The 25,177-nt window shown below is 39.3% G+C and overlaps 1 protein-coding gene across 5 annotated transcripts in view; it reads left to right on the plus strand.

Moving 5' to 3' along the window:
• cnih3 (cornichon family AMPA receptor auxiliary protein 3) overlaps window positions 1-25,177 on the plus strand; it is a 102,568-nt gene that overhangs the window by 17,565 nt on the left and 59,826 nt on the right. For all 5 annotated transcript variants that reach the window (XR_008603537.1, XM_023287233.3, XM_055015996.1 and 2 more), the window contains exons 2-3: window positions 4,763-4,831; window positions 22,248-22,295. Coding sequence is in view for 4 of the 5 variants with exons in the window: in XM_023287233.3 (XP_023143001.1) it covers window positions 4,763-4,831; window positions 22,248-22,295 (117 nt within the window). In the remaining variant the exon portion in view is untranslated. The remainder of the gene's footprint in view (window positions 1-4,762; window positions 4,832-22,247; window positions 22,296-25,177) is intronic.

The raw sequence follows: 25,177 nt of genomic DNA on the forward strand, positions 1-25,177 counted from the left end.
TTTAAGCCTGACATCCACTCTGAACATGTAGTTTATAATGTTCATTTCATGTGGTGCACATAGGGATGTATATATATAAATATGCCACACTTTCATGTATGTGTCTCTGTGGAAGAGTGTGTTCCTGTGCATGAATACACACAGCGGTTCACTGTAGGCTTGGATTTATGCAACCATGAAGGCTGTGTGTGTGTGTGTGTTCCCGTCACCCATGAGGAACAGCCTGAGGGAAGTTAACACACTGTAACAGAGAAAAGCAATGAGCCAGGATCACTATTAGGATCCATGGGGAAATAACATGTAAAGAGCTGCCTGTCAGTGCGGGGGTGAGCCCAGGGAAATAACCCAGGATTGGTGCAAACCTCTGATGTTAATTCCCTACACACACATGCACATGCACAAACACACACGCCACTGCCTCTTCTGTTTCTTGCTCACACAATGCATGGATAATATTTTCATACCACACAAACAGTAATCCAATTTTACTTACTCTCCATACACAGAGTGATATACTCATGCTACGCTCACATCTCACAATTCTCCCATAGTGCGCACACACTGGAGACACAGAGAGTATCTTATGCGCAGATACACTGAGTGACACACTCGTATCTTTTCCTACAGTATCTCTCTGGCTCTTTCATACTCACACACAGTTCCCTCCGGAGGCCCAGCTAGTCAAGCAATGACATCTGTCTTTGTAGTGCAGTTGCTTCCATTGCAGCATATGCAACACCATTGGAACTGTTGCATCGTTTCTCTGCTGTTCCTTGACGTTGCAATCATCAAGAACTATCCTATGGCGCAGCAGTGGGTGGATGGTGGGATCTAACAATACAAATCCAAGAGGGTGTCATTTCTATTATATGCAAATGTTGTGCCTTGTGGGCACAACATTTTAACTGGAGCAGACTGTGTTAATGATGACAAGATTGAAGAGTCGATTCCAAAATGGTAGATGTGTTCATATAATGCCTCCAAGTAAGATGCATTTAGGAAGAGCTGTGATTACATGTGATGTCCATGTCAGGGGCAATTTTCTTGCCTGACATTGCAGCAGGTGGCTGCAGTAAAACTGTGATGTAATGAACCTGATGTCTCCGGGCAGCTTCACCATCGGGTTTATGCTACATGTGTGGCTTTAAGTGAAGTGTCTCAACAATTGTCAGATCAATAGCCATTAACTTTTACACAAACAGTTGGGCCCCTAGTTAATGGATACTACTGACCATGACATTTTATATATAGCCACTATCAGGTCAAAGTTTTACTTATCCGGTTAAAAATCTCAACAGCCATTTAATGAAATTTCATACAAACCTTCATGATTTTCTGACTTTTGTTCTTGTTCACACCTATGGCGCCAGCTCATAAAGAGTATGAACCATCTCGAAAGTCTTCCCCTTTTATTGCTTTTCAATGTTAAATTATAGTCAATTTACAGAAAAGTATTCTTTAATGTGAAAGTGAAAACAAATTTATACAAAGTAATGTAAATGAATTTAAAATATAAAATGTAAACTAAGTGGTTGCATAAATATTCACTCCCTTTAAAGTGACTCAACAAATTCAACATAGGTGCAGCTGTTTGATGCCAGAAGTCACGCAGTTAATGAAATGGAGGTTGTTTGAGTGCAGTGAATGTGTGTCAGGTGACTGTAGTATGAAGTCACCTGTATCTGGAAGGTCCAGTCACTCGTGAATCAGTATTCTATTACTACACTGTGAAGACAAAAGACCACTCCAAGGAACTCAGAGAAAAGGCTACTGAAAAGCATAAGTCAGGGAAGGGATTTTTAAAAAAAAAAGTCCAAATCACTGACTGTTTGGAGTACAGTTAAATCAATCATTAAGAAATGGACGGATATTACACATGCACAAATCTTCCTAGAGCAGACTGTACTCAAAAACCAAGTGCCTGTGCAAGAAATAAACTAGTGGGAGGGCCACCAAGACACCTATGAGTCCTCTGAAGAAGTTACAGGCTTCAACAGCTGAGATGGGAGAGACTGTTTATAGAGCAACTGTTGCTGTTTCTTCACCACTCAAAGAGTTGCAGAATAGTGGCAACGAGAAAAGCAATGCTGAAAACCAATAACATTAAATCTCAACTACAATTCACTAGAAGGCATGATTGCGAGTGTAGAGTCAAGCTGAAGAAGCTTCTTTGGTCTTATGAGACAAAAATTGGGCTTTTCAGACTAGACAGGGTGTTTGGCATGGTGGTGGCAGCATCATGATGTGGGGATGCATCTCGGCAGCAGGTTCTGGAAGGCTTGGTAAGGTGGAGGGTAAAATGAAAGCAACAAAGTATTTATAAAAAAAACCCTGCAGGACAACCTGATGCAGTCAGCCAGATAACAGGGACTTGGGAGAAGATTTGTTTTCATGCAAGACAATAACCTGCAGCATACAGCCAAAGCTAGGCAGAAATAGTTTACAGACGACAGGGTTAATGTTTTGCAGCGACAGAGTGAAAGCCCAGACATCAATCCAATTTAAAAAATTTGGCTGGACTTGAATCGGGCTCTTCACTCAAGATCCCTGAGCAGCCTGACACAGCTTGAGCAGTTTTGTCTCTTTTTGCTGCTCGCGGTGCTGTGAGCTTCTGTTATATGCAGCCCTGAGCGCTGACTCACAGGGACTTCTAGTTTGTGGCTGGTCGGCAAGTGTGAGTCTCTGCAGTTTGGTGCTCTGTTTTAGCTTGATAATATTTTGTGTACAAGCTGAATACTGCTTATATTTGAAACATGATGGTTTGGGCATGACTTTTTTTTTATAGCTATTTCCCTTATTAGCCACAATCATGAATTATAAAGTATGCCTTCATGAATGTCTTAATGCCCTTTATGCACTTCTTGTTTGCTGTTACTTTCTTTTGATGGTGTTGCTTTTGTTTGCTAACTTGCAGTACTCGGGCTGTTCTCTGCTGTCACCAGTGTTGGGCACATTACTTTAAAAAAGTAATTAGTTATAGTTACTTCTATCAAAAAGTAGCTGAGTAAGCAACTGAATTTCTCCACTATAAAAGCAACTAGTTACCAGGGAAAATAACTTTTGCATTACTCTTTTTTCAGTTTAAATATGTCTAAGAATTAGGATTTTTTTCTAAGCAGGTTTCACAAGCCAGTTTCCTAGAGTTACGTACTGTATTCTAATTCGTCAAATCCCCTTTTGAGCTCGGCATTCAGTTTAGCTACTCGGCATCTACCGTAAATTCTGGACTATAAGCCGCTACTTTTTTCTCACGCTTTGAACCCTGCAGCTTATACAATGTTGCGCCTAATTTATAGATTTTACAGGCTAACGAGCTTCATGCCGCCAATACGTTTAGCCTCGTCACATCAGACCAATGAAATTACCAAACAGGTCACAGTGGACCAATGAAACTGTTCAAATTAAATCAAACACACACACACTAAATTCTTCAGATCAGTCATTTTGCGCTTTATGCACACACACAGAAATGCATATGATGCCGCTTTTAAGTTGAAGACAATCGATCTGCCTGTCGAAGAAGGAAACAGAGTTGCTGCACGTTAGCTTGGCATCAATGAATCGATGGTGAGACGTTGGAGTCGGCAGTGTGAACAGCTTGTTTTATGTTTGCCGCATCCGCGAGGTCCTTGCAGCTCCATGCGGACGAATTATGTCATTTTAGCTCCTAGCAGCAGAAGTTCAGAAATACAGCCATTTATATGATTCATCACACAGAGATCACCGTGATAATTGGATTATGAACAGTTCATGGCAGGAATTAATGCAATTAAAACTAACTGCTGAAATGCACCTATTTGGTTAAATGCCATGTTGTAATTGGTGTAAACAATGGTAAACCTCTTCTAAACCAACATTTTTTTTAACATTTCTTTTTTTCCACCAAAAAATGTTCAAAAATTTCCCCAAAATGTTGAAAATGTGGACATCAGAAGTTATTTTTTCCACATTGTCAAACTTTAAAACGGGTCAATTTGACCCGCAGGACAACATGAGGGTTAAATTCCTTAAAGTATGGCTTCACAAAGCAGTAGTTGTATGTATAGCCATAACAAGTACTGTACTGTGTAAGTACGTTAAAGTAACATCTACATGAATGCAAGGTTCCAGCGCTTCCCAGCAGATCACTGCATTGTAATATGTAGGATGAAAGTTTTTCAGTGTTATTCATGCAACCCGTCAATGGGTTTAACGTTGTGACTGTTCTGTCTTGTTAAAAAAATGCTGATTCCTAAAACAGCTAGGCTCTAGCAAACGTTACTCAGGTAAACAGTACATACAAATAGTCTACTACAGCGTATTCATAGCAGCAGGACAGTGTTTGTTTATTGACTTAGAATAAACTACAGTGGCCTTGCTTATGGCCACTTTACTAAATGTCAACAGCATGGTTTATTGCACTGTTATTTAATAGTTTTTGGATGGCAATAAAGCTCTAAGCACATGAAGTATAATATATCAGCCTCTGGATACACATGATAGGATACATTCATTATTTTAGTTTTTGTCCTTTTATTGGATTTGGGTATTGATTAAAATATAGTATACCACCATCTGTTGTAACGATTAATTCCTGTTATTAAACAGAAAGTAAAGGCAACCTAATAACATTGTCTTCTGCAACCAGGCTTGGTACATAAATCTTCACTACAGGCTGTTGGCAATAATGATGCTCTTTCACTGTGAGAAATTTTGTACTTCGCTGTCCCCCTATCTCACTGATTATACAGTCATCACTTCTTTTTCTCTCTCTGTGTGTCAGATAACAGCTTTTGATGAGCTCCAGGCTGACTTCAAGGTGCCTATCGATCAGGGCAACCCACTCCATGCGGTAGGTTTGCTTTCCTTTTTCATTTTTATTCATGCTGCCAAACATTTTCCCTACATTTTTCTTTAATGATTGTGAAAACGCCTTGCACATTACAACAGAACACTACAACAGAGTTTCTGTCTTTTCCAGTCCACATTTCTCTGCCTTCATTCTGCGTCTCTCTCCATAAATTTTAAATCAAGCAGCTGGCAACATGCTAGTTTTGTATGCCCTCTACTTCTTACTTCCTGGCTGACAAGCAGACTCTTATTATAGGACTTAAGGCCAAAGCATTAAGTATAAATGACTCATCTTTTACAGAAAAATAAAACCCTTGAATCCAAATATAAATAAAATAGAAGTTACAAGCCACAAACACAGATGAATCAGAATCTACAGTTAGTTTGATCCTGTACATGACAATATTAACACTTAGCAGTCCAAATGCAGGTCATTTCCCATTTGCAGTTATATTAATGGATAGGCAAGCACAAGATTACAGTGTCAAGATATTGAGATTGTTTGTCGCTAGCTTGGCAGCTTCCCCTAAATATTAATCCAAAAATATGCAAAGAGGTTAACCGTGAGTGGAGCTGAGACAGGCCATGAACTGTCCCATGTCCAGTTACATAACTGTCACTCTGAGTGGCCACGTCCTTAAGCTATATAATTTCAAGCCTTAATACAATTTAAACAGGTGAGTTATATGAAAATGTACCACCTGGACAGCCATCATAAATGGGCAAATTGCCTATAGAGACCAAAACAGTTTTTGTACCAGGCTGTAAGCATGCTTTTATATGCTATGAAGTTGGACATTTTAACATGGATCTTTATAGGGATTGTCTCACTTTTGGAGACAGCCTCAAGTGGCCATTAAAGGAATGGCAGATTGTATTTTTCCATGGTGTCTTAAGTTTACAGCCCCAGAAGTTGCATAGAAATTTGTAAACTAATCCCATATATGCAACTTTATCCATGGATCTAACATTTGTGGTAACTATACGTAACTATAGCCAGTGTCTCACGATGTCAGTGTATCAATAAAAGCTGTACTCACGCTCCAAATTGCTCTCCATACTGTGCCCAGTATGGGGGAAAAGAAAAACATTTCTGTGCCGAATAAAGCAAAACAACAAAGGACTACATTTTCTTTCCTTGAAACTGCCCAAGGTTAGAGAAACGAAAAGAGATCTTGTCCCAGCACAAAGTAATTACTACCTTTAAACCAGTTAAATTTTTACTGCAAGCACTCTGTTAAAAGAAGCAGAAGTCGATCGATTTTATTTCTGAGCGTCAGCAACTCTTGAATCTATCCTTTGCTGCTCATCTTCGACTTGTACAGACACACAACGCCCAGCCCAGCTGACAAGCCAGGTCATCAGCTCTGCACATTCTGCCACACAGCTGGATCTTGGCAATGCATGTGCAAATCAGCATTAAAGATGGACTCACATCTGACTGATTGCTTGCAAGTGCAGCCATTAAGTAAAGCAGACAACTGAGCAAAGTTAGATGTTAGGTGTTTTTAGATGCTCAATGCTTTTGCCTTAATTCTGTATGCTTAAAAGAGTTTATATTGTGAAGAAACTTTTCTTTTAAACCAACTTTTGAGCAGGTTTTCTACTCACTGTCAAGTGGTTTTACCTTATATTATACGCTGCCTGTCCAAAAAAAAAAAAATGTCACCACTTGGATTTAATTAAGCAAATAGGTAAAAGCCTTCCATTGGATAATTATTGCAGTGATGATCACTGGGTGCACTGCTAATGCTGCAGCAACATCATAGCAGGCTGCAAAACTGAATGACTTCTTCAAATACACACTTTTTGATCTATTTTGTGGGATTCCGGACACACTGTGGATACATGATGTTCAAAAGCAATTAAAAACTGGGTTTTGCTTAACATGGCTCCTTGAACCATTTATGTCATGTCATTTTAACGCTGTAAAATGACACAGCAAGCTTAAAATGTCTATGAAATTTACCTAAAGTGGCTTGCTGTTTAGATAAAATCACACATCACATTGTTCACAACTACACTTTTTCATCCCTGTCTTTGCGCAAACACCTGTATATATTTTCACAACCTAGTCAGGTTTCATGACTTGTACCTTGTGTTTGTTACTCTTGAATAATATTTTGCTGTACAGGTATTGCTTTTTGAGTCCAACAAGTCCTAGTATAGTATATTTTAATAAAGATTCTTCATTGGTTGTTCTTGCATAATATTATCAAGGCATCGTTTGCCAACAAAAGGCTCCTAGTTGCCTTCATTATATTGTTATTCTGCCTGTGTTAGTTATAAATAATTATAACAAAATTTATGCTTAATCATTTACTAAACTGATCTGAATATCAGCACCTGCATTCAAACAAACAGATATTAACAATGTATTCTGTATCATTTCTTGGCGTATTGTAATGAATACACATTCCTGACACAGTTAATCCTAACAGTGTCAGGAATGTGAACATCAGCAGTCTGTTTTATTTCCCAGTGTTTATACGTATGAAGTCTCCAGAGAAGAAGCATCTTATCACATTTGCTTCCCTGCATTAACACACTTTGCTCCAGCACCTTGACTTCCTTAATCTGGTCCATCTGGTGGGTGTCACACAGCTGACATGATGGAAGTCAAATAGCATGACCTTGTGCAACAAATATGGCACATGTGGCACTTAAATGGGATGCTGGTGGCCAAAGTATGATAGATCGATGTGGGACCAACAAGTTTCAGCCCTATAGCAAACGCTTTTTAGAATTACCTTTGAAGATACTTCTTCGCTTCCGCAGTTCATCCCTGATATAATTGAAAGGCTTTTTCGAGCTAATGCAGGGATTTATGTGTTTAGTGCTACTGTGTATCCAGTGTGCTATTTAAATAGGAACATTTATTTATTTCAGCTTACATAATATTACATTTCAACAATAGCCAATTGAGAAGTTAATACAGCGGCTTATACATACATGCTCAGCTCTCCCAGGCTGTGTGGTAAATAAATCTGATGTGCAGTAAGTAGCCGCTGTGTTTCTGACAAACCATGTTATTCCATTTATGTATGTAAATGTATAATGTATTCATGTATGTAAGTGTAATGTGAAGGGTTTCTACGCGTTTGAGCTTTGACCTGTTAAAAGCTATTGTCTGTGTTTCTTTATCTGATCTTTTTCCGCTACTTTTATTCTCAAAAAAAAAAAAAGTCACACTGAGAAAACAGGCAAATATGTTCTACTTCATTGCTCTTTAAAATTCACCACAGCAGCAGTCGGGTGAAGTTGTGGAGTAAAATGTACACTAGAGTTGGCCAGCATGGGAAAGCTGCCCCTGGTGAAGTGTTTTTAGGATGAATTCCAGCCCTCTAAATCCCTCTCCCTTGAGTCTTTTGGGCTTTTACTAACACAGTTGGCTCTTAATAATGCATGGTGCTACAGTACAGCAGCAGCAGTTAGTCTGAAGGTGACTTTGACTTAAGAGCTCTGGACTGTATAGCCCCTCTGGAGCATTGACCTCTATATATCCTTGGGGATGAAGGTGGTGAGAAAAAGTTGCAGAAGGAGCAAAACTGACAAAAAAAAAAAGAATAAACTGCTAACTGGGTGAAAGACGAGAGTTAAAGATGGAGGCTGGCAGAGCGACAGATGGAGAGATGGCTGAATGAGGAGTTCTTAAAAGGCAAATGAAAAGGATTCTTCTGCTTGAAAGGGATTTTCAGAAACTCTGAAAATGGTGCATTAGACCAGATTTCCCCACTCAGTGCCACTTTCATATTTTGTCATATTTGCATATCATTATGCAATGCAGAACGTATCAAAGGATCCAGCGGGGGAATGGGTACAAAAGGTTCCATCTCATTTTTCCTTCCCTTTCCTTTCCTCTCTCACTCTCCCATGCTTCCTAAACCCATCCTTCCCCTCTGTCCCCTCCTGATTCTTACATGAAACACATCACTGCAGCCCGTTTTCACATCAAAATGTGGCCCTGATTTGTAGGATTTAATTTTTAAATACACACTTATTGAATACATTGTTAAAGTTGCTGCTACTCTTTAAGTTTTTGTGACAGTTTCAACTCAATATTTTAGTTTTGGAATGAGTTCCCAGTTGCCCAAAAAAAAACCTGTAAAGTTTGGAATGAGGAAAACTAATCATGGAGGGAGAGAAGTGAACGTAAACGATTCAAAAAAGTTTTTGAAACGAAAAGATATTTTCCATTGGAAGCTCGGAATGTTTTGTTTATTTCATAGTATTTGCTGAGGGACAACTAGGAGTAGGCCATGTCATAGCAGAAAGTGTACAAATGTTCTCCTAATGTTATGTATCAGCTTCCAACATTCAGCATCTGGGTGTCATGCTGTACAACAGACACTTTTTAACACTCGTGAACCTCATGTAGTCTGCCAAGATTTAGTTGGCTGCTGCCATGATTCATGTAATCCCTAAAATACTTCATACACAAGATGGCAGTAAATGTTACAAACATGAGATCTGAATTCACTCTGGTGTTGCTTGTTTTTTTTGGAAACCTTCTAGTGAACCACAGTGACAAACTGCTGCTGTATTGTTAAATAGTGGGTCAACTGGGGATGATTAAAAAAAAACACATCTACAATGTACTGAACTATGGGTATAGTTCAGTGTGGTTTAGATATGTATTTTTATGTTTTTTTTATGAATACTTGAGATTTTACCTAATTTCTTATAAACTGGTACCAAATTAAAGGGAATTTAACTGTCTCCAGTCTGGCAACACTGCTCACTTGTGTAGTCGGATCAATTTTCCAGGATCTTGTACTAGATAACATGTAGTGCAGTAACAATAAAAATGCACCAATTTATAATAATTGTCGCAAACCAGATGGAGAGGAAAAAAGAAGATGCAGGACACAAGTAAGCAGCCAGTAGTCAGAGTACAAAGCAGAAAAGTAAAATTATATGAAGAGATGAGTTGATTATTTGTGTTTAACCCTCTGAACCCCACAACGTTTCTGTAAGGTTTTTTTTTTTTTTTTTCATGTTGGCAACATAAAGACCTGCACCTCTATGGAAACATCACAATCATGGATAGAAGTAGAGAGAACTCGTAAAGGTTTTCTGCACAGATATATTGTCAATATTTAAAATGTAATAAAATATGAATGTTGAATTTCTTTGATTACGATTTTATCAACAAAATTTAAAAACCTGGAATCAGCATACACAACATTGTTCCAACTACCAACAGCTGTTAACAATACTGGAGTGTATTGGATATATTGCTGCATACATTTTTACAAGCTCTACAAACTGATGTTTTTCACATTACTCTGCACCTCTACAAAGACACTCACCATGCTGAATGTATCATCCAACAACATCCTGACAACTTTCTCTTCTACATGGTTTCCATGCTTTACTCTTCTCTGCTCTGTCTAAACACAGCCAGCCGTTCAGCTGAGATGTCTCTGAGTTTTGCTCTTGTGACTGTCGTTCGCAGTTGAGTCACTAATGGCTTCATGGTTACAGTAAGCAGCCAAGTATTTATGTTGTTATTTTTTTGGAATCGGATGCAAATGGTTTATTTTTGGCAAACAGTTTGAATGACACATGCAGAATGAAGTGGATTTCATGAAATATCAAGACTTAAAGCTTTGATTCGGTTCATTTTATCAACAGAACCTCACATGATACATGATTAATTCAAGGGCCGTTGAAAATCCAACAGTTCTCTCACTTTTTACGGTTTCTTGCTCTAATGAACAGCATTTTGGTATCTTGTTAAAGAAAACATGTCTTTCAAACCTGCCTTCAACCAGCACATTAAGAGTCTCTTTGTAGTAAATTTGAAACGAAACCATCAAACCAATGTTCATGTCTGAACAACTAATCCACATTTCCTCCCGACTGTCCATCAACCCATTATCTACACACTGCTTAGTCATCATTTGGGTCGCGGGGGAGCTGGAGTCTATCCCAGCTTACACCCTGGACAGATCATCAGTCTATCACAGGGCCACACAGAGAGACAAACAATCACACTCACACCTATGGACAATTTAGAATCACCAATTAACCTGAGCATGTTTTTGGACTGTGGGAGGAAGCTGGAGAAAACCCACACATGCACAGGGAGAACATGCAAACTCCATGCAGAACCGGGGATCTTCTAGCTGCAAGGCAAAAGTTCTAACCACCGAGCCACCCTACCGAGTCACCCTACAGCCCACCCTACAGAGCCACCCTACAGAGCCACGCTACAGAGCCACCCTACAGAGCCACCCTACAGAGCCACCCTACCGAGTCACCCTACAGCCCACCCTACAGAGCCACCCTACAGAGCCACGCTACAGAGCCACCCTACAGAGCCACCCTACAGAGCCACCCTACAGCCCACCCTACAGCCCACCCTACAGCCCACCCTCCTGACTACATGACTGCAAATCATTAAAGCCTGTTTACAGTAGGATTACTCACAATGCAGGGAATACATTACTCTGGTCCGCACCGAGTTACACTGACTCTCCATTTGTTAAAATTCAATTTAAGACGCTGCTTGCATTTAGATATCTGCATGTTCTGACCCTGCTCTACATCTCAGTGCTTAATCTCTTTTCTGCATCAAGAACCCTTCATTCAGAAAATTCATTGCTGTTAAAAGTTCCACAGTCTGTGCTTTAAACAAAGCAGGATCATGCTTTAAGTGTTTTAGCTCTCTAGATATTTGTCTAGGCGCAGGTGCTCTCAAAAGAGAAATCTGCAGACATCCACACAAACTGAGGCGAGAACATATGGAGTGCTTTTATTACATTTCTCTTGTGTTAGTTTTAATATTTCAATAGCAGTGCTCCTCAGTACTCTTCCATCTGACTTTTGGATAGAATTAGAAAACTTTTCATTTTTCCATCATCCTCCTGGTCTGTTTAATCCAGCAGGCTGAAGGTTCATCCTGAACACAGAAACAGACTCTGGTTTCATGTATCTAACACAGTCAGACGCTCAGAAAAAATATTCACATAAACCATCTCTTGTTCCGTTTTCTAAGAGGCTCAGGCGCCGGAAATGAGATGGAGCACGAAGGTATAAAATAAAGGCTTTATTTTACAGAATGCGAAGATACAAGAATACAGGAACTATGAATAGTAGCCAAAAAACTACAACCACAAATAAACCAGGAACTAAGGTTGCCAAAAACAGACTATGAGCCGCCCTAGTGGACGGGAGGATAACTACTCTAAAACTAGAAGGCAGAAATGACAAACCCACAGAAGGTACCACCTAAGGCAGGCTTAAGATGAGAACGAAACAAAGAAATATAAATCTAGACATTCACAAAATAGAAGAGTGACACTAGCACTCACTAGGAAACATTTCTGTAGAATCTAAGATTCACTAAGACGAAGCAATACAAAATACTTAACCTGGGAAATACTCAAACAGGATCCAAGAATACTAAGACTAATACTGTAGCATGAACTATAATAGTGAACCAAAACATCATATGACATAAAGTCTGGATATGCGGAAGACTGGGGCTTAGCTAAGCGGAACAGATGAAGGATTGGGGGTTAGGGAGTCAGGGTTTCTCCAGGCTGCGAGGGGCTGATGTAGGGAGTGGAGAAGGTGGGTGACTGGAGACTGCAGCGGCTGGGCTCCGAGTGAGGCGTCAGCGGGAAGGAGGGAGTAGTGGTGATGGACTATGGGTGATACCGGGAGGGCTGGAGGGTGGTGAGGCCGGTGGCGAGCAGAGGAGCCGACTGAGCCGAGGAACCGAGGATCCGGGGAACAAACGAAGGCCGGCTGTGGCAGGCAAAAACCGGGAAGGCACGAGCAGGCAGGAATGCAAATTGGAAGAAACCAAACATAAGTTACTATGAAGCTCAAAAGCCAGAGAGCTGTACAGAGCTGAGCGGAGAAATGATCGTTCACAGTCCAGCGACAAGTGGGGAGTGGCGTCTGTATTTATTACAGCTGAGGATGTCTTGATTAGCTTGATTCCACCTGCTCGTGCTCAGCTCCTGCTGATTGCTGGTGACAGGCACCTGCCACTGCAGCATCTGTATCACACACACCTAGACAAAAAGGAGGGGTGGGGAAAGGGAGAGAGCTACCTGGAGCCCACAGGAGCAGGTATGACATCTCTAACACTTGCATAATGTCTCCCAGCCTGCTTTCCTTCCTTCCTCTCTTTCTGTCTCTGTCTTTCCGTCTTGAAACCATGCAGTCTAATTAGCAGTTTCTGTCAGCCTGATCCCTTGAGGATGAAACTCACACCAGATAGACTCTTCACAAAGTCACACACTCACGAACAGGTGGCATCTCCCGACCTTCCTGTCAGTCCAGCCCTCGAGCACACAAATTTCCAGTAAACTTTATGCAAAACTCTCTTGTACTGTTTCCTTTTCTCTCTGCCGAACACGTGTACAATTCTATAGCAGCGAGTCCTAGTTAGGCAGCAGGGAGGAAATAATTAAGTGAACAAAGTCACAGCACATGGAGAGGAATTGTTTAGTTTTTGTTTTTTTTCCACAAAAGCATAGTTCCCTAGAAAAGTAAGGCTGTTATCAGTGGAGGAGCTATTAAAGTTGATGTTCCGGTGGGCTTCACAAGCTTTTGATGGTTTATACATGTGTTTGTTTTTTTTTTTTAATCATTTCATGGATGTGCTTCTGTCTGAATTTATGGACTGCATCCTCCTGTGCATTTGCAGCTGCACTAGCTTCCCTGCCCATATGACGTGGAAATATTGTAATTGTATTGTTAGGGTTTTATTGTATTAAGTCACCAGTTGTTTTTATGCATTTGATACCTGGCGACATTTCTGCTAAATTCAGTGTCTTTGTTTTGACATTTTATCTCAGTGTTAACACGTGATGTGTCTCTTCATTTCTTCAACCCATCTGCTTATCTCCTCCCACATGCCTTTATTATTCATACATAATTTAGTCCAGCTACCTAACTGATAGTTTTTCAAAAGTGTATTTCTATATGTTTTTCCATGGAAATAATCCCTTCATGCCTTAAAATGGCTTTGATATTCCTTTAGAATATGCAGATTAATGCAGTCCCCGCCTCTTTGTCCACTTACCACTCGTTGCAACTCGAGCACACCATCTCAGCCATGGCTCGAATACTGCAAAGTGATGCTACACCATACAGTAGCTAGTGATAACATTGGAATAATTCAATATATCTTTGACCAAAACCAATTCTGAAAAATATTAATGATGAGAAATGCCCCAGTCTCACCCACCAAGCTAGCAGGACTGGTTCTTTAGTTTGGGTATAAAATCCTGGAAATCTGAATCTGTGTATCTGAGACTGTCAAAGAGGAAAAGATCAGCCATGACATTTACAGCTTATTTTATTCATGATGTGCCACTTAGCGTATAAGAAGCACTGTATAGACATGCTAACAAGATAAAAGCTTGATTTCAATAGAGGATAATCATCAGAATTTTCATTTCAACTGATACTTCAACTTGCTAACACATAAATTGGCACTTGAATTTTCTTCACTGTTCACACTTCACCTGGAGCTTCTTTCATCACTTTCACTTCAGCTGAAACTTCATCTGAAAGTGTTTAGCTGACACATTTCCAGTATGTTTTTTTAGTTCAGTTTTTACCAAGAAAGAAAAGAAAAACTAAACAAAACAAAAAAAAACTTTCAGTTGAGACTTTGAACTTAATTTTTGACATTTCACAAGTTCACAATCCTTCCTGCAGTCTTCCTGCAGCTGTTGATTACAATTAAATTGACACTTCAACTTGAGTCAGAGCTCACATTCACACTGAAACTGGAAGTTTTTTAGCATTTCCATTTGAACTGTATTGTCAACTACTTTAAGGAACATCCATATGCTATTCAACATTAAGATTTCAGCAGTGAGCACATGTTTTGTTATTTTGCTGTTGATGTTTTCGGGAAATGTATTTTTTTTTCCAGAGTTTCCTCCTTTGATTTCTGTCATCTGACTGCAGCTTTTAGTTATTTTGGAACAATAAAAATTGGAGCGGTATTTCCACATCTTACATTTATGTTTGCAATAGTTGTGCAGCTGTGCAATGGGTCTAAACTAAATTAGGGGACTAATGGACTAGTGTGGCAGTGTCTAGGTTCAAGGCTGGAAGGAAAAGACTAAGAGTGAGGAAAAGATTTCCAAAGTTGTTTCATTCCAACTGCTGGAACATTAAATATCAGAGTGAACACATCAGGATATGAATGGAACACAATAGAGTGTGGTGTTCTTTTGTCATATTTTTTTTTTTTTTAATCTTATGGGAATGTTTGTTTTCCTGGTTAAGGTCAAAGAACATTTTACTGCCTTAGATGGACAATAAAGTTTATTCTTTTTATTCTAATGTATCATTTGCATTACCACACAGTTATCTGACTACATGCTGTTGTAGAGAAAATACACTGGCTAGAGGCCTTTTCTGCTCTTCACTTTTTTGTTAAATTAACCTGTTTTTTTCACTTCCTTGTGCTACCTCGTGCGTGTTTGCATCTTCTTCTCTTTCGAGTCAACTGCACTAGCTACCTGAAGGGGTGGGAACTAGCTTCCCTCCACCAATAGGATTTCAGCATTGCATAACGTTAAACAATGAAATGAAACTGAACTTGACAGACACCTAAATCATCCAAATAACTTGTGTTTTCATGTCACAATATATCTCTGAAATAAAAATGGTATAAAAAATAAAAAGATAATACAAATAGAAATAAAATCAAATACACTATATATATATATATATATATATATATATATATATATATATATATATATATATATATATATATATATATATATATATATATATATATATATCAAAGTATTATCTTCTCTAGTAGTTGTCTTCTCTAAATTTGACCAAATGTGATAACCCACAGATTAATTATTAATTTGCCAGAGCCACTAAGAACTACCTACCCCAAAGTAGGAACAACTTTCTCCCCCAAAATGGCCCTGAATTCTCCTGGGGCAGCTCTTGTGGCCATATGATTCACAAATTGTCAAACTGCCCCAAACAGTCCTGCAGGTTCCTATAGTGGAAAGCAGCCTGTTTTAAATGGGGTTGTTTTCAGTCTGTTCATGAAAAGACTCCTTATGAACTTCCCCTTTGTGTAGTATTCATATGGAAATTTTCTGAAAGCTCATAGTTTGTGAGCTGTGATGTGCTTGCTGGTGTTTTCAGAAATTTCAGCTATTTTTTGGTGAGTTAGTACAGTGCCAGTCAAAAGTTTGGGCATACCTCCTCATTCAGTGGATTTTATTTATTTTAATTATTTCCTACATTGTGGATTAATACTGGAGACATCAAAACTTTGAAAGAACACAAATGAAATTATGTTGTAAACACAATAGTGTCAAACAAATCAGGTTATGTATCATATGTTAGATTCTTTAAAGTAGTCCCTTTTTGCTTTATGATCGTTTTTAAAAAATGTATAAAATAAATAAAAACCCTTGAATGAAAAGGTGTGTCCAACTTTTTCCTGGATGTAGACTGTCTGTTGCAATTTTAGTTGTAGAGTTTTCTTTGTAATTTTAGAATGTCTGAAGAAAATGTTGATATTCCTCACATCTTTTCATTATGCATTTTCTTTTCTACATTACTTTACTCACTTGTTAGCTTGCTAATGATTAGCCTCAGTGGCTTTTAGGAGTTGCCAGCAACATAAATACCAAACCTCTAATAACACTTGTTTTACAAGTGGATAAACCCTGTAGTTTGACCGAATGTATATTGTTAGCAGCATGCTAATAGACATCTGTCAAATACACTGACATTCATGAACATACGCAATGTCATGCATGATCTATAAACACAGCCTGCTCCGCCTGTCTGTCTTGACTTCACATATATTACCCCCTCACATACAGGCACACACAAACACAGATGGCGTGTGGTGAAAATATATAATTCAGTTTTCTTTGCATTGTGACCTTTGGTGTAATTTTTTACTCACAGCATCTTTTGCTTCTGTGACTGTTACACAGAGCACTTAGATATTCACATGCTCTTCATTCTGAAACGATGAAGATACAGCCAGGAGCAACGATAATATCATCTGAGTCTGAGAATCAGAGTGATAACTGAGGAAAGAGATGAAGGAAAGAGATACTGCTGTTTCAAAAAAAAAAAAAAAGTCTTATGAATGTCAATTTGGAGCGTTTGCATTCTTAGCGCAGTGTTCATCTGCATTCCACTGAGGACACGAGCACAAGTGATGACAGCTTCTCTAGACTCTTCACACACTTTTAAATGCCCCTAACCCCTCCTTATCACTCCATCTCCCTCGATGCTACATGCCTGTCTCTCCCGCTTAACTTGAGGTCTTACTCGAGTCAAAGGGGAAATTAATTTCACAGAATTTAAACATCTTCAACACCCGCTTCCACATCCTCTTTAAGAGTTCATTGTCCAGGCTTAAACGATGTGTAAATTTTGTCTTAAATTGTTCTGCCTGGTTTAAAAAAAGGTCAATTTAAATCAACCCCCCAGCCGCCCCCACTCCCTTCCTTTTCGACTCTTATTTTTACTTTGGCGTCGCTCTCTCGCTTGTCAAATGAATTCTCACTGAGTAACATTTCAAAGAGGCATCAGCCTAATTGCTTGCTAATGAGTAGACAGTTGCGGGGTGCACCGACAAACGCAAACAGGCGGCGCTGACTTGAGCAGAATATATTTGCCTGTCCTCGTTCAAATTCGGTGGGAGATGAAGGCGCTAGGAGACAGTGTCGTGCAGGAGCCAACTGGTCTGGTCCTTGATGAAGTACACAGTCGCAACCAGAAATAGACATTAGCAGTGGAGATAATTGGCTATCAGACTGCAGCCCTCCATGGCTGTTATAGTCTGTTTTTGTCAGGATATTAATTGTATGAGGTCACATCGAGGACAGACACAGGGTTAAAATTCAGCATTTTGAAGAACATGAAAGACTTCCTTCAGGAATCTGTAATTCACAAATGTGAATGTAATTTTTTTTTACCCTGGCCACGCTTTTCACCAAGCCCTCCTCTCAATCATGGAATCCCTCTTTTCCCCTATCTTGCTGCTGCCGTATGTTGCACTTCAAAGTCAGACTTTCATCAGTTGAAATTGCTTCTGCTTGTACTTTGATACATTTGAAATAATGAAAACTTTCCTTTTGATGCTCTTGTGAAATGAAGTCCAATGAAGCATTTTGGGAAGATGAGAAATACCAGACATGGATGTCGTGAAATTCTTGTCAGCAAGTTCAACACACCCCCACAGATGCACACATGCACAAGAAATGAATGAATGCTACAAAATGATAGTGCACACCTTCATTTTGACACTACATTTCCCTTTTTTCTACAATGTCTCCATCTCTCGCTATTGTTGCAGCAGTGTTACCTCAGACTTGTTTGCAGAAACCTCTACTTGTATTATTTAGAGTGCAGGCATAAATTAATCATTTTCCAGGAGAAACCTCTGAAGCAGTATGTACTTATTAAAAATATTAATCAAATATTTATGATGACATATTCATCAATGCATATTTTAGGAAGTGATATATGGGCTATGCAGAACATCTACGCTGGACCTCAAAAATCAATGAACCAAAGCGTTGTGGCATTTACAGATTAAGTAGTGTATTAACCTGTAAAACTTCAATAAGGGTCAAATCTTTATTGCCAGATGACTGGATCCAAGCATCTCAGAAATGGCAAGGCTTGTTGGGTGCTGCTACCTGTCAGCAGCTGTAACAACAAGGAGTACAAGAAGAGAGCAACCAAGAACCAGTAACGGAGTGTTAGGGGATATGGTGGAAGACATCTTACGAATAGCACCTCCAATTTTCTCTAAGGTCTTAGTGCCAGATCCGACAGAACACCTTCACAGGCCTTTTTGAGTCAAGCTTTCAGTGGGTCAGAGATGTTTTGAGTTCTCTAAAGAAGCATATTGGAAAGGGATGGTTATATTGTTTTGGCTTAGCAGAACAACCACTATACAGCTGTGATTGCACCAGGACAATCACAGCAGAACCTTTGGGTTCTGTTGGTTGTGTTTATTCTGGTGCATCATATGAATTCTAAATGCTGATTAGGATTGTGAAAGTTTGGAAAACAGGTCATGTCATGACATGTTCATACCAAATGGGATGAACTGTTTGGGACAATTCTTTCGTTCATATGCCAAACTTAGATAGATGAGTAAGTCAACTATGTCAAAGCTTTTAGATAAACCCCAGTTATAACTAGGACTTATGCAGATGTTGAGCTGAATGCTGTTTGCAAGTCAAAAATGCATAATTGCAATAGCTCTTATAATGTGAATGCTGTATTAACACACAAACATTTGGCCTGAGTTTGATATTGATCTTATAGAGCCTCCCTGAGCCTGGTTCTGCTGGAGGTCTCTTCCTGCTGCAAGAGAGTCGTTCCTCATCAATTTCACAAAAAAAAATTTAATAATATATGACAAAATTCAATAAAATTAAAAAACAACACAATTCATATAACCTAAAAGTGAAGGATAAAAAAAACAAAGCTTGCTCAAGGGGATCCAAGGACACCTTGGATTTGTTGGGTTTGTATATTTATTGGGTCAAAACTTTAGCTCTAAATTAGAGATTAATCTCTGTCCACAGTGCTGTGAGGTCTTGGCTATAATATTTATATTAGCTAGGTTAAGTTCCATAATTTATAGTACCTAAAGGGTCTTAATTTTATTATTGCATTAGTTTGGTTATTCTCCATAATAATAATAAGACTACAAGGTCTCAGCCTTTATCTGTTAAATGAAATTGTAAATTATAATTGTAAATATGTAAATTACCTTGTTAAAATCACATCATAAATCCACTGTAGGGTCTTGAGTCTGACATTTACACATGTTGGATTACTTTCATAATGACACCTATAATCCTATTTAATGGAAGGCACTTTGATGCAATCCGGGGGGTGGGGTGGGGGGTGGGGGGTGGGGGGGTGGAGTCAGCTGACTCAGGGTGAAGGCAGGGGACACCTGGACAGGTCACCAGTCTATCACAGGGCTACACATAGAGACAAACAATCACACTCACATTCACACCTACAGACAATTTAGAATCACCAATTAACCTGAGCATGTTTTTTTTTTTTGGACTGTGGGAGGAAGCCGGAGTACCTGGAGAAAACACACACATACACAGGGAGAACATGCAGGCCCAGGCCCAGACTGGGATGCGAACATTGAATCTTCTAGCTGCAAGGCAACAGTGCTAACCAGCAAGCCACCGTGCAGCCCTGGAAACAAAAATCAAACAGAACAGTTTCCTTTAATGTCTTTTGTCATAACATAACTGCAGATATGCAATAGCCAAGGGTGGACCGGCACCACTGACTATTTTCTGCCTAGGAAAGAGGGGACTTCCATAGCCTGCAATGGAACTATGTGTTACCCCAAAGTGAACTGGTACTAAGTCCTAAAAGGCGTAACTCTACAGTTTTAAACATTTGAACATCTGACCCTCACAAACACACACACACACACACATGCACAGACACACACACACACACCTAGTCTGTCTAAGCTCATCTCTTTTCCAACTTCCACCCAGTGAGAACCGACTGCTGTCTCTGATTCACATGCACACAATTTGTTGCTCTCCTGCTTCTGCACTTCAGCAGGAGGAAAATCTCTTTGGCACATTTCTGCACTGCAAAATCACATTCGTGGTCTCCCTGCCTGCACTCAGCATTAAGCATATGATGTAAAAACTGCCCATGAAAGGGCGTAAACTGCTACAGTATGTAGTATAGATGGAGATATGGCACAGGACTTGAATGACAATAGGGCAGCAGCAACCCTCTTATAATGCTGTGTTCACAAGCAGCAAAGTGTGTTTCCACTCCAATTATTTCAGCACACTTTCATGCATTTTAATCCTGTTTTTCTTGTGTGGTTACTAAATATCAGTTCAGCTTTAGACACGCTGGCTTTGATGTTCTGTATAAGCCTAAATATATTTTTATATACTTTATGGTTCCCATGGAGCCTCTGTTGTTGATGTGTGCAGGCAGCTTATGAGAAAAAAATCAGATAAAGCCAAACTGACTGTCCACGAGCACAAACAGAGTGGCGCTCAGATCAATATATGATTTATAAGCAGCCACAGTTGTGCATCGGCCCCTTGTGGAGCATGCAGCACCGCCAGTCAAGCACAGGCTTCGTCATCCATAGGAATTAGTTAATATTTGATGATGATGTTAAAAGCTCTGGTGAAATAGTAGCTGGTAGAGTCAGCATTGTGGTGAGTGCTGATTTAAGCATTTTACAGCTTCATATACAAGATGAGACCACTCGGAGACTCAAATATTACATAAACATAGTCACAGCTGCTGTGTTTGCTTGACAAAAACTCAAAATTCCGACTGTATGAGTATTAACATTGTACTGTCAATTTGCATGTAGACAATCCAAATGTGACCCAGTCAAAGCTGATTCCCAGACCAACGGATGATGAGATCTTCAGCAAAATCATATCAAATCAGACAAGATCAGGCATACCTCAGCAAGCATTTGACATATTGAAACTGTTGTGACTCAGCCTGCCCGCCAAAAGCCAATGATGTTTAGGCAGCTTTGTCAAACATGTAGTCAAAGATCAATTCTGGATCAAAAGTTGGAGTCACTGAAAAGTTCTAAAGAAAGAGTCTTCAAGCAGTCTTCATAGCCTGATGTGAATAATGTTTATTCAATACAGAGGCTGTAAGAACAAACATGAGCAAAATCTCAAGATTTTAGCTGCCTACACAAAGCGTTAAATGTCTTTTATACCTATGCAGACTTCTTCTAAACACTCCTCTTCCGTTCTGTAAAGCCACAACCCATCATCTTAAGACCCAATCAAGATGCATATGATGTAAGCGTATCAAAAGTTTAACCACCTCCTCTTTTTTATTTCTGCTAGGTTAGCATTATTTCTGCTTAGCTCAGCGTAACCTTGGTTTCAACTCACAAGTGCAGACTACGAGAGGGCATTCACTTCCAGTCTTATGCCTTATATGGGCTTCATGGGCTTCCACTGGGCTGCCGCTTTCCACAGGATTATTTAGTGTATACATACATCAACTGACACGTTAAGTCTTTCAGTCTTACCATTGTTTGTTCTAAAGTCTGATTTACACATCCTATTCATCTAATTTTATCATTTGTTCAGTCTTAAAATGCCACAACAAAACTCAAACAATCTAAGTATCTGGAGTGTTTGAAACTTTCATATAGCGTTTGCCTGTGATGAACTCTGCAGTGTTGTCCTGTCTTGCTCCATCTACACCTTCACGCCTATTTTTCACCCGCAGTACTTCCTCTATAGTGCAAGATAAACTTGAACTATTTCTATCAGTTTCATCTTTTATTAGTCTCCAGCATACACAACTGAATATTGAACTGTCCAAGAATGTTTTAAAACATGTTGTTTCCCTGTTTCTTCTCATTACAGAGGGAGAGACTGCGGAACATCGAGAGGATCTGCAACCTGCTGAGGAAGGTAAGGACAAATTTCATCGGTGTTGTGTTCTGAATATCATCAGCAATAAGCCTGATACGAGAGTATGTGCTTCAGTGAGAAAGAACATATAAGGTGGAAACAAATACTGCACTTTGAGCGCAACAGTTTGCAGATGACACCACACTTTTCTGATATTTTATCTAACTATAAATTAAAGAATTGCTGTCTGTTCTTTGATTTTCTCAACAACCGTTCATCTGATTTGTTTCAGACTTGCAGTGTGTTGTGCTGGGAATCTGAAGAAGTTTAGTTAAAAGTTGTTCAAATGAGGGGTGGGGTCATTTCTGGTTTCTTCAGGGACCATTGGCTCCCTGTGGATAGAGCCCAAATTGCCCCTTTTTGCTACAGCATCAAAGACAGATGTATGAGTCAACTGTTCATCCAGTGTGCCTTAGCCTGTGTATTGTTAGGGACCTGAAGATAGGCATTGTAGAATTTGATGTGGTTTTGATTAGCATTGGACATTTTTGGGTACCTCAACAGGCCTTTGGCTGTCTGTGGCCAAGGTGTATTTCGTACCTTTGGTAATGCAACTCTTTTGACTGTTCAGTTGTGAATCTGACTCATCAGATGCAAGATGTAGATGCCATTGGACACTCATCTCAGGCATCTTTGTCCTTCCCTTCTGCTATCTGAATTTTACAGTGCTCTTCACTCTGTGAAGCAACAATAAGAACATTCTCTTAGTTGCAATCTGCCACATAGAAATTTAGAGTTTTGCATTGGATTTGAATTGTATAGCCTTGCTATTTTTTTTATTTTTTTTAATAATTTTTTTTACGATGGTAGAATATAAATTTTAATCACAGTGCTCATCTTATTGCATGCAAATGTTCTACCAAAACAATTCCACCTCTCTCTATTTTGAGGGAACACTGAAGTTGTGTCCTTTATTTAGCTCTGCCCACAGCAGCTGTGTTTGGTTTATAGATAGATAGATGGATGGATGGATGGATGGATGGATGGATGGATGGATGGATGGATGGATGGATGGATGGATGGATGGATGGATGGATGTATGGATGGATACTTTATTAATCCCAAGGGAAATTCAAGTATTATATTACATACAATATAATATTTACATGTTTCAAGACACAGTGAAAGAAACACAAACAAGCCGAACGTTTTTTCCCCTTATAGCGTAATGATAATGAGATGCAGTTTGAGCGTTATGTTCTACAGAATGGGCTGGCAAAGCGAGACTATGCAGTATTAAACATGTTTTGGCTTCATGCATCTATCATACATGCAAGCCATATTGCCCTTATTTATATCCTCTAAATGTTTATTTCCTGCCGCACTTGATTTCAGACTTACTTGAGCTTGTAGAGCTGCATATCACTATTCTACAGGTCTAGCTTGAGCAGTTCAATTTTCTAATGAATTTTTGATTTGCACAGTGATGCTTTCTTTGTCGTCTTGCCTCATATTGGACTGACATCAAAGGGGAGACAGATTGAGAGGTTCTGTGTTGTGCTCTGCAGAGTCAGGCTGTGTGTGTGCGTGTCTGTGTGTATGTGTGAGTGTGCGTGTGCGTTTGCCTTCAGGACTCAGTTTGATGATGAGAAGAGACCTCCTCCCAGCTTCAATGTGACATCTGTTTTCTCCCTGCACCTCTCTGAAACTCGCTCACACTGTGAATTTGTGCGTGCAAGTGTATGTTTGTGAGTATGTGCCTCTAATATGCGGGAGGTTCATCGGTTCAACAGCTGATCTTGGTTATCAGTGTTGTCAACTCGAACCCCCAGGCCCTCCACTGGCCCCTGGAGAGGACATTTTCCCCACAGTGCTTATTCAGAAACAAACGTACACATAAAACACATCCAGATGAACTGCCCTAGCAGCTGCGACCGACTGCTCCAAGATCACTGGAGGGGGCTGCAGACATGCTAGAACAATGCATCTTAAATCAGACTACCACCAAATTTCAGAATTCCTAAATCAAAGCCAATAAAATCAGTAATTATCAAGAAAAAAACAGGAGAGCTCAATATATCACCAAAACCTGCATTAAATTCAAAGGCAATGTAAAATGTTTAGATTTTTTTTTTTTTTTTTTTACACCTGTATACTATACATCACATTGTGCACCAACATTGATAATAAAGGGGCCTCAGTCTCAAGAATTTGATATAGTTATGTTCATTTGTGCTACATTAATTGCAGAAAATTCTGGTCCAAACTGTTGCGGTCTTATCCCTAATCCATGCTTTTTAATTGATATTCGTATTTGTGTAGTTTTGCAGCACCTCTGTAACTAAGGTGTTTATCTGATTTTGGGGGTTAGTTTTACATCTTTACCGCTGCTATTACCTTAAGCATACAGACAGCAGCACCATCCGCCCTCCTTTACTGCTCTATCAAAGCTGAAGTCTGTTACTGTTCACATGTTGTTAATGCCAACAAAGATGTTCTCCTGCTATTATATGTCGAAACCCTTTCACCTGCAAGTCACTGGCAGGGTTTAATTAGGAATCAGGTACTGCACTGAAAGGTTAGCACACAAATTAAAAACAAAAAACAATATGCTGCGTTCAGTTCCTTTTTTGATCCAGTTCACTGTTAGCAAAATACTTGTATTCACTAAGATCTGACACTACTGAATGTCTTTTATCTTTCCTTGTGTTTTTATTGGCAACAAGACAAAGAATAAACATTTAAGTGACAAAAATTTCATTTTTAGCCAGTGCTGACTGTCAGATAGGGTGGTTATAATGACAAGTATCAGTAGCGCAAATTCAGTGTTTAAACTGGAACTTTAAAGGGACTATTTTGTTTCTTTGAAGTGGGGTTGTATAAGGTATTTATATGTTGTTAGTGTATTACTCAGTAGATGGCGGTTGGCATGCCCCATGTTT

The sequence above is a fragment of the Amphiprion ocellaris genome, chromosome 12, assembly GCF_022539595.1.
Source record: "Amphiprion ocellaris isolate individual 3 ecotype Okinawa chromosome 12, ASM2253959v1, whole genome shotgun sequence".
Lineage (NCBI taxonomy): Eukaryota > Metazoa > Chordata > Actinopteri > Pomacentridae > Amphiprion > Amphiprion ocellaris.